Source organism: Pseudomyrmex gracilis, unplaced genomic scaffold (genome assembly GCF_002006095.1).
Source record: "Pseudomyrmex gracilis isolate BER0280 unplaced genomic scaffold, ASM200609v1 scaffold_81, whole genome shotgun sequence".
Lineage (NCBI taxonomy): Eukaryota > Metazoa > Arthropoda > Insecta > Hymenoptera > Formicidae > Pseudomyrmex > Pseudomyrmex gracilis.
In genome coordinates this window covers 584583-594317 of record NW_018020665.1, presented here as the reverse complement: position 1 = coordinate 594317, position 9735 = coordinate 584583, and the positions used below count along the sequence as shown (strand labels likewise).

The 9735-nt window shown below is 34.0% G+C and overlaps 3 protein-coding genes across 11 annotated transcripts; 2 read left to right on the top strand and 1 right to left on the bottom strand.

The window, feature by feature from the left end:
- Positions 1-91: 91 nt before the first annotated feature.
- Positions 92-4794, top strand: LOC109855112. 3 transcript variants are annotated; one of them, XM_020428969.1, is made up of 14 exons: positions 92-491; positions 609-735; positions 811-904; positions 982-1118; positions 1332-1463; positions 1550-1665; positions 1765-1882; positions 2024-2191; positions 2922-3133; positions 3317-3467; positions 3576-3733; positions 3851-4046; positions 4165-4355; positions 4562-4794. In XM_020428969.1, the coding sequence occupies exons 1-14, from the start codon at positions 214-216 to the stop codon at positions 4650-4652; spliced, it is 2169 nt and encodes a 722-aa protein (XP_020284558.1). In that variant the 5' UTR covers positions 92-213; the 3' UTR covers positions 4653-4794. The 3 variants fall into 3 exon arrangements, with proteins under 3 accessions (XP_020284558.1, XP_020284557.1, XP_020284556.1); XM_020428968.1 differs by having other exon boundaries at positions 1765-2191; positions 3576-3712; XM_020428967.1 differs by having other exon boundaries at positions 1765-2191.
- Positions 4795-4900: 106 nt separating this feature from the next.
- Positions 4901-6715, bottom strand: LOC109855135 (transcription and mRNA export factor ENY2-like). Of its 7 annotated transcripts, none has more exons than XM_020429004.1 (4): positions 6677-6706; positions 6371-6443; positions 5937-6121; positions 4901-5485 (listed from the first exon to the last, which is right to left on the bottom strand). In XM_020429004.1, exons 3-4 carry the CDS (start codon positions 5984-5986, stop codon positions 5245-5247), a joined length of 291 nt encoding a protein of 96 aa, XP_020284593.1. In that variant the 5' UTR covers positions 5987-6121; positions 6371-6443; positions 6677-6706; the 3' UTR covers positions 4901-5244. The 7 variants fall into 7 exon arrangements, with proteins under 7 accessions (XP_020284593.1, XP_020284595.1, XP_020284591.1 ...); XM_020429006.1 differs by having other exon boundaries at positions 6371-6436; positions 6677-6695; XM_020429002.1 differs by lacking the exon at positions 6677-6706 and adding an exon at positions 6567-6670 and having other exon boundaries at positions 6371-6488.
- Positions 6716-7573: 858 nt separating this feature from the next.
- Positions 7574-9026, top strand: LOC109855109 (mitochondrial import inner membrane translocase subunit Tim21). Its single transcript, XM_020428964.1, has 4 exons — positions 7574-8061; positions 8136-8370; positions 8448-8547; positions 8700-9026. The coding sequence occupies exons 1-4, from the start codon at positions 7875-7877 to the stop codon at positions 8829-8831; spliced, it is 654 nt and encodes a 217-aa protein (XP_020284553.1). The 5' UTR covers positions 7574-7874; the 3' UTR covers positions 8832-9026.
- Positions 9027-9735: the final 709 nt, after the last annotated feature.

The following is a 9735-nucleotide window of genomic DNA, read 5'->3' as shown; positions in this document are numbered from 1 at the left end:
TAGAATATCGTTCTTTTCGCAACTGAAACGAGGAGACTATTAAACTCAGCACTTATAATAAATCGCAACACAAAGCGTAAGACGTTTTAAAATTATTACGATCGGCGTTATTGCAGGTCGTTTATTATAGAATATACATGAAAATATATATTTATATGAAAACAATTAAAGGAAATATATAAAACACAGCGACAAATAAGAAATGAACTTATTATGCAACTCTTTATGCAACTTGCAATTTTGAAAAAACTATTGCATGCCGCACCTCTTGTCAAAACTGCTATGATCGGCTTTTCTTACGTCGCGTATTGTAAATACAACTTCGGACGAATAATCACTTTTTGGCGACGTAAGAAAATTCACATAAATGTTGTCAAATCTACTGTGATTAATGTCATCATTTATAACATGAACCAGAGAAATCCCCCGGTTCAGTCAAAGAACAAATTACGGAAGAACTTCTCGATACTGTCACTTGATAGAAACTACAAGTAGGTTATGCTATGTTTTTTAACGATGAAAAACACACTTTGTTCTAAAACTATTCGATATATTCGCTTGTTGTGAAAAAAAAAAAAAAAAAAAACAATAACGTAATATTCCGTCAGATCAGGAATATCATGTGTATCAGACGCTACAAAAAGAGACGCCGCAAGTTTCAATACAGCTTCGTCGGAAGAAGAAGACAGTAAATCTGTGATCGATTATTGCAAATCATCCATTCGTACTAAAACGGTAGCTGGACGGTACATTTTATGCGTATAAAAAGGATATGCCGAATTATTATTTTATATACATATTCGCTCTCAGGCTTCTAACGCGAGTCTTTCCACGAGAAAGTTGTGGAATAATGCTTCGAGGACGCTCAGAAACTCTGTCCCCAAAAACGATGTGATCGAAGAAGGTAGCATTATTCGAAACTTATGTATGTGTATCATACATTTCCACTTGTGTTGGAATCAAAGTCTCGTTGAATTTCAGAAAGCGAGCTGATTGATACGATAACGAAACAGCTGCACCTGGCTGAGTCACAGCTGCGGACAATGCAAGGCGTTTTATCAAAAGCCGAAGAGAGTCTGCGAACTAAAGATACGGAAATCGGACGCTTAAAGCGGAAGGTTCTCTGTACGCTTTTTCTAATAAATAGAATTATCATATTTGTGTCGCACACATTTAGTAAAGTTACTTTTTTTTTTAAAATAAATATAGACTGTCACGTTTATTACGTGTTCTTTTATCTTTATTTATGATTAACAAAAAATCTTTACATTCTTAAGTATAATTTATTTTATTTTGAATTAATACACAACGTAATTGAAACACGCGCACAGGTCAAGGAATGGGAAAATAAATATAAAAGTCAGGAGCTTTTGCGAAAGAAAGAGCTACGCACTCAGGCTACCAATTCCGATTATTTCTATCAACGATGTCTAACATTGGAACGCAAGATTATCGAAATGGAGGTTTAAATCTATGTGTTATTCTTTCTTTATCAATACATCTTTTTTTGATTATAAAAATTACCAATTGCGATATTTCAATATTACAGAGATTCTTGACTGATTACGGACTGATATGGGTAGGTGATGTAAAAAACCCGACGACAACGACGACGACGACGACGACGACGATGACGACGACAGCGAACGACATTGACGGTAGCAAGTAAGCAGTATTATATCGATTATCAGAAACAGAAAGTACTAGTGCTGGTAATTAGAAAATTAATTGTAAGCGACTTAACTATCAGTAACTACATTACAGTGATTATATCAACGCTTATTACGATCAGCTTGTAGCGAATATCGATCAGTTGAACATTGCCGCGGGAAAGGGCGAAGTTCATATACATCATAATGAGAAAGGACGAGCCACTTTTAAAGTAACACACTTTACAACGCATTTGTACACGCTTCTACATTTAATACAACAAAATGCAAAATATTTCGAAGTAAACCACGAAATTGCATATGTATTTATAATCAATAATTGTCGGAAAATTTCTTTGTGCTTTCAAATGAAGACCCCGTCCTGCATGTCATTGAAATTTTATAAAAACGGTATGACCGTCAAAGGAGGACCGTTGCGGTCTTACGATGATCCGACTGTTAATTCGTTTATCCGCGACATTTTGGATGGATACTTCCCTTCTGAGTTGCAACGAGAATATCCCGAAGGGGTGCCTTTCATGGTAAATTGAATTAGTAAAGTGTGTGGCACACATATATATATATATACAGGGTGTCCCAGAATAGGTGTAACATCTCTCGTAGATAGGTAGAAGAAGTAAAACTAAGTCGATAAGTCCTATACCATTTTGCTAGATTCGCAATAGTTACCGAAATCTTAATTAATCTCTTGACTGCGGGACGCTCAAAAACAAAAACGTGCCAATCGAGCGGTGCTCTACGCATCGAGAGACCATCTCTGATCGAGCGCCTAAAAGCGCTCTACGCACCGAGAGAACATCTCTTACCGAGCGCCTATAGGCGCCCTACGCAGACGTCACGCACACAGACGGCGGTTCTGGCTTGTGTGCGTGGCCCCACCGCTCGATGCTCTCGTTGCTCTCTGCTCGATCTTGCAACTCTGGTCAAAAGGTTAACAAAGATCCGCGAATAAGCGTGCATCGGTCTGTCTTACGCGCGTAAGACAGCCCGATGCACGCTTCTTTCGCGGATCTTTGTTAATTAAACTTTCGGTAACTATTGCGAATCTAGCAAAATGGTATAGGACTTATCGACTTAGTTTTACTTCTTCTACCTGTCTACGAGAGATGTTACACCAATTCTGGGACACACTGTATATATAAATGCAATTTGTAATTTTGTATAGATTTGTATTTTTGTGAGAAATAATTTAATTGTGCAAATAATTTTCGTACACGCGATCGCGAAGTTTTTTTTATTTATCTTTCATAGATAGAGGATCACAGAACAGAAGTATATGCAGGCAACTTTGGTAGCTTTCCTGGTCACGGATATCGATTGGGCAAACAATCTCCAGATAATCTGTTATCCACAAATTCGCGCTGGTCGAATATTTCTCAAAAATCTGGAAGTTTCAGTCATTTATCCAGAGATAGTGCTTGCAATTCCGAAAACATTCCGCTTTTATCTCTTCCAACAAGCCGGTATCAGATTTTATATCATTCAGTCAGATTAAATAAATTCTTGTTGCAACACATTCGATGTAAATTTCCGAGTACAGCAAAATAAGCAATTTTGTCTATTTTTAACTGCTTATAAAATTAAACATTTTTCAAACGTTGTAACGGCAAATTTATACGCTTTTAACATTTTACGCTCCTCATTAGTTTACTGAAGTCCAAAGCCTCGGAAACATCATCTCTCGATTTATTCTCTCTTCGATCGCAGATTTTAGCCTCGCACAATAACGCGTGCTCTCATTCGCATCTCCAGTCTCACATCAATGCTGAATTGGTACGCAGCAGTCGTGAAAAGAAGGTAAATCTCGATCACTGGCTCGCAAAGAAGCGATTTTTATTCTCTCGAAACTTTTTTTTTGTGAACTTTGAAATTAAACATATCATTCTTTTTTTTATTTTGAGAAAGAAAGAAGTGGCTACGAAAAATATAGAATATATGTTGACACGTGAATCGCTCAAATGCAGAGATACCACAAGATCGTTAAACAGACCAGCAAGCAGCAACAGGATGAGATATCATTGTTCCTCTGACAGATCTTCTAGGTTTTTCCCTAAACAAATACAGTATTTAACGCTAACATTTGTTGTTGTTTTCTCTATATTATTATATAAATTTATATATATATAATTTATTTTTTATTGCGTGTATTATTTATTTTTTCGAGTTTTTGTATATCTTAGCCAAGCAACAGAAAATAATCATCGGCTGCGTTCGAGATCTGCTAGTTTGTCCGGAAGACGATTGGATTTTAACTTGCAGTCAAAGTCATCGGAAATAAATAATACGGGCCAGCTAAAACTTACTAATATTGTCGGACATTCCACGACGAAATATCCTCGCGGTTCGAAATCAGCTACTTGCGCGAGAAAGAGTACGGTGAGATATATATGTATATCTCAACGCACACACACACACACATACACACCTCGCAAAAAACTAGATTTACATTCACGTATTTAATCTACTTGAAAATTCAACTAGTTTTCTACTTTAGCCGCCGTTATTACATCAGATTAATGAGGCAACTGGAAAACCTGATGAGTTGCGACTGAAGATTAGATCATTAACCGGTACCATTGTATATCTAGTGCACATATCTGCTGATGAGTCAGTGACAAAATTATACGAATTACTTAATAAAATGCAAACACCCGGACAGAAAGAATACAAAGTAGTTTTAAGCGGGTAAGACATATATAAGTACTTAATTTTGTTATATTATTATTTAAGTTTTATTTAAGTTATATTAATTATAAGAGTTTATATATATTATTTTTTTTACACCTAAGTTTTTGTTTTTATATATTATATAAATTATTATTCTAAGTTTAATCTTAATCTTAGCTTTGTAAAAAAGTAATTTGAGTAACGTATAATTTAATCGTTTTAAGATATTCACCGAAGAAATTGGCACGATCTAATATATCTTTGAGAGAAAGTGGGATTAGCAGAGATTGCGTTCTTCATCTTGTTAACGATTGAATGTTTATCAGCTAATTACATAAATATATCAATCTTAAGTATGTTGTATGTGACAAGAATATGTATGTTAAAATAGTAAATTTGAAGTCTTTAATAAAATGCCTCCGATAAATTTCAAAAAGAACAAACTCTTTTATTTATATACAGGGTGTCCCAGAATTGATGTAACATCTCTCGTAGACAGGTAGAAGTAAAACTGAGTCGATAAGTCCTATATCATTTTGCTAGATTCGCAATAGTTACCGAGATTTTAATTAACAAAGATCCGCGAATAAGCGTGCATCGGGCTGTCTTACGCGCGTAAGACACCCTGTATATATAATCACGTGTATTAAAATTTGGAATCTATTCCTCTCAACTTCTATTACTATTCTATTACTATTTCTCTACTTTATAAATACATGTTTTTCAAGTAAAAAAGTATTCATATTCACTTTAATGTAATATTAATTACATTAATATTATTAATACTTATTAAATATTTTTTTAATTAATTAGTTACAAGTTGTACCAATATTTGGTAATAATATACAAATTTTATATAGCACTAATATAAAATTGTTCCGGTTTAGTAATGGTTTGAATAAAATTCTTAACGATCTGTCACAATTTTCAATTTTTCTTCTTGAGCCATTAGCTGATTTTTTATTTTTTGTAATAATTCCTTCTTTACTGAATCTGGTACAAGTGAACGTGCTTTTGTTGTCACTGTAGCCAGTAATGTGTCATATGTAATATCATGGCCATGTTCTTTTATCAGTTCTTTTGCGATCAGCTTTACTTCATCTCGCCATCCACATTCAACCAGCCTGCGTCTCAATAATTCTCTCAGTCTAAAATTAAAATTTATAATATTTACATGTATATATCGTCACTCCCTATTTATAATTACATAAGTGTCACATATGGGATTTTCAATTTATTGCATAATGACACTTAGAAAGTCATGTTCTTTATGGTCACCAAATATTTAAAAAAAATATTCATAAATAAGGTACAAATTTGAAACCGAAAGATCCCTAACTATAGGGAAACTTATGAAGCTTTATACTTTAAAACTGCTCTCCTCTAAAATTTGCGTTTTGGAGTTACGGGATTATACGTAGGGAGTGACGATATGATGGTAAGATGTTACTGTCTCTAAATCTCTCAACAATTTCTTAAATTACATATTATAGACAAAATAATCGTACAAAATGTTATATAAATAAAAAAATGTGTATCATGGAAAATTTTTTATTAATTTTGGTAATTATTACAGAAAATAGTGTTATATATTCTTACCCATCACGATCGCCGACCATGACTAGTCTCTGATGTGGTGCAGTTTTCATTGTTAATAATTTTGTTTACATTTAGTTACATGTAGTACACTTTCTAACTTCAACGTTCTATATTTACAAAGTAAAGTTTATTGACTTGACTTTTTTGTAGCCTGCGACCTTCAAATCATCCGTCCATATACCAGTCTGCAATGAAAATCCAGTCAACAGACCGGTAAAATATTTGACAAAGTTGCGTTGATTTGTTTCGGTACTCTTTTGGCTCAGTGGACCTATAAAGCTAGTCCATACACCATTCTATGTCTTTTTGATAACAGGTTTAAAACCGTGGGTTGGGTTCCTGATGCCAAGCCACGGAGTTGTATATTTGTTTAAATTAAAGATAATAATAAAGAAAGTGGTGTAAAACACCAACAATTGTCCAAAAATACTCACAACGTAATTACGCACATCCAACTGATACGGTTGATGCAATCCAACTTACAAAGTTGCGTTCTAAAGCTGAACACTGGTAATGAATTTTTATCTTCCGTTACATATAATCTAACCTAACCTATGAGCAATGTTGTGCGTTTGTCACACAAAAAATTATGTTTTGAAACAGCAAGTGCCATTTAGCGGCAGTATATACCTTATAAAGTGCATTGAATCAGAAAGAAGAATGAGAGCGGCCCAGGCGATAGATAAGGCCGATAAGAGTTTTTACATAGACGTATAATATATGGACTGCGCGTTCCCTACCTTTGCCATGTTAAGAAAATGTCTTCGACGTTGAGAGAGAGACAGCTGGTGTTGAATAGTAGCCTCATCTTTGTCTTAGCGAAGTAGTGGGGGAAATGATAGACAGAGAAAAAGTTACTATTCAAAGTATGTTGTCTCTCTCAACGTTGAAGACATCTTTTCAGCCAAACGCGCAGTCTATATATTATACGTCTATGAGTTTTTACGATCGCTTTTCCGGCTTATTCCACACAAGTCTGTATACCGACGCACGTGCACATAAAGCCCGTTCTACATTGATTGCAAGTGCAAACGCAAGGTATAGATCTCGTAGAATTGACCAATCACGCTGGTCAATTGGCTGATTCGGGCTGCTTTCCTTTTAGGAGACACAGTCGACACAAGTCGACACAAAAGTCATTTTGTCTTTGTTCAGTATTCAGTGAGAAACAGAGACAGAATGACTCTTGTGTCGACTTGTGTCGACTGTGTCTCCTAAAAGGAAAGCAGCCTCGATCAATACGATTAGTCAATTTTACCAGACCTGTTTCTTGCGTTTGCGCTTGCGATCAATGTAGAACGGGCTTAAGAAAATGTGTAATCGCTTTTCCGCCCTGTAAGCCAGCGCAGTGTCCATGGGTGGTGCACATTGGCAACTACGTAGCCATGTCTACAAACGACTTGTCGGTACATACGTTATGTTCATACGTGGACATGGTTCTATTCCGTGCTATGTCCACAGCATGCAGTTCTATACCGCGTTCACTATTTCGATCGCTTTTCTTTCCCTATGCGCAGTAAAATTCTCTTCTTGAATTGAACGCAGTATATTCTGGGGTCGATTCTGGGTGCTTTCCAACTACGTACACAGGCAACACTGTGTAACACAGTGTCCATTAGTGTGAGAAAGAGCATATTAGTGTGTCTCACTCACACTAGTGGACACTGTGGTACACAGCGTCGCCGGTGGTTTGCAATACTCCATATAAGCTTATAGTTTGTGACAATATATATTTTATTTTTCAATAAAAAATACTATATTGATATAAATATACTTCAAAACAACTCTGAATAAGTATGCCCAAATATGGGCAGGTAGATCACTAAAAGTATCGACACGTTTCAATCTTTTTGTAATTCTTACATCAGTGTTAGTAGAATATCAGCAATAATAAATTGTTATTACTACGTGTTTACTACTGTGTTAATATTACAAAATATGGCATCCGTGCAAAGATTAGGTCAAATTCTCCAGGGAAGACATTTAATTACATCAAGAATGGCATATTGTTATAGTGCTGTTAGTAACATTAAACACAACGCTTCATATTCAACAAAGAAAGTTGTAACCAAGATTGAGCCTGTAACTGAAGAGAATAAGATGCAAGTTAGCACTACAGAAAAAGGTAAAGTTCACAAAGTCTGTATATATATATTACATATTAGTACTAAGATTATATATTCTTTTCTTTTGTTTTAGTCACAAGAAATATAAAATCTGCTGGATATTTAGGCGTAATAATAGCTGGTGTTGGAATTACTGGTGCAATATTGTATACTCTGTTTTCTGAACTGTTTTCTAGTAACAGTCCATATGGAGTTTTTAGCAGAGCTCGAGTTTGTTGCATGGAGCATCCAAAAGTTGTTGATCTTCTTGGAGCACCACTGAAAGCTTATGGAGAGGAAACAAGGCGTGGACGCAGAAGACATATCAAGTACAATTATAACAATAGCTTTATATATAGATTTTGCATAAATGCATATGTAAATAATATATTTTCATTTTTTCCAGCCACATGTATTACATAAAAAATGGTATTAAATATATGAGAATACAATTTTATATAGAAGGAACAAGAAGACGTGGAACTGCATATGTCGATGTAAAAGAAGTAAGTTTTTAGGTCTTCTTTTTTACTATTTCTGATTAACTGTTTAAAACAATTATTGCATTGCAATTGATCAGTTATATTAATATATCTGTAAATTTAGTGTAATTTTTTATGGTACATATATCATTTTATTCGCAATTATGTACTTTCAGAGTTCATCTGGAAATTATGAATATGTATATATGTGTGTTGTTGTGAATAATATTGGAACAATCATAATAGAAGACAATCGGAATAGTGTTGCAACACAAGAAAATCCAGAATCCAAATTAGATTTCATGTAATTATAACATTGTCGCTGATCGTCTCGCAATATATATATATATTTATATAAATCCCGAAACGACTAATGTATATATAAATACTATGTATACATGTAATGTGATAATTATCAAAAGAATATGTGAATATGTAAATAATAACATTTTACATGGTTTGTAAATCAAAATATGTGTGAAAGTGAGATTTTTTAGAATATATTTTTAATTCTCTTTTTCGTGTGTATAAATTATTATAATTTTGTTCCTACTTGTAATGTTATAAAAGATCAGTGATTTATTGTATAGTTGTATACAATAAATATAGTATATAAATATACTATATAAATATACTATATTTTTATCGTATATATAGAGTTGTATATACTGATTTAACTTTTGTTATTGGTTTTTTTAAAGCTATTTATTAAGAACTTACGTCAGATTTGTACTTCTAATCTAAATTTGAACAAGAGTGATGAGAAGTAGATTCATGACAAGCGTCGCGTTGCGTCTTCGTTACGGAAACGGAACTGAGTTACGAAATTCAAAGAACAAATTCTTGCACAGCGCGTTACGTGGTCGCTAAAAATATATATTCTCGCTATCATTTACTCATACGACGTGTGAGTTTACGTATGTCTAACAACACGTGTACCTTATCAGACGCTAATAATTAATTAACTAATAAACATACGCGCACGTTCCGTATAACAAATTGTCTTTTCCTTGTGGTCTTGTTATCACACCCATTAAACCGTGACGTATCGTAAAACCTCAAAAGAAAAATTTATGTTTTAGATAAATACTGACATTTCTAATTATCTAAAGTTTGAATATTATTTTAATGAATAATGTTTACAAATAGTAACTGAAGTGCGGCATTTTATTGTTTTAACTTGATTATAGTAACAAGCATATCCGTTAAGTG

Coding starts and splice junctions, on each gene's coding strand:
- LOC109855109 (XM_020428964.1), top strand. CDS start 7,875: ATGGCATCCGTGCAAAGATTAGGTCAAATTCTCCAGGGAAGACATTTA. Junction 8,062..8,135: donor AGTTAGCACTACAGAAAAAG/GTAAAGTTCACA, acceptor CTTTTGTTTTAG/TCACAAGAAATATAAAATCT. Junction 8,548..8,699: donor CATATGTCGATGTAAAAGAA/GTAAGTTTTTAG, acceptor ATGTACTTTCAG/AGTTCATCTGGAAATTATGA.
- LOC109855112 (XM_020428967.1), top strand. CDS start 214: ATGCAACTCTTTATGCAACTTGCAATTTTGAAAAAACTATTGCATGCC. Junction 3,734..3,850: donor TTTTTCCCTAAACAAATACA/GTATTTAACGCT, acceptor TGTATATCTTAG/CCAAGCAACAGAAAATAATC. Junction 4,047..4,164: donor CTTGCGCGAGAAAGAGTACG/GTGAGATATATA, acceptor TTTCTACTTTAG/CCGCCGTTATTACATCAGAT.
- LOC109855135 (XM_020429007.1), bottom strand. CDS start 5,986: ATGAAAACTGCACCACATCAGAGACTAGTCATGGTCGGCGATCGTGAT. Junction 5,486..5,936: donor ATGGTCGGCGATCGTGATGG/GTAAGAATATAT, acceptor TTTTAATTTTAG/ACTGAGAGAATTATTGAGAC.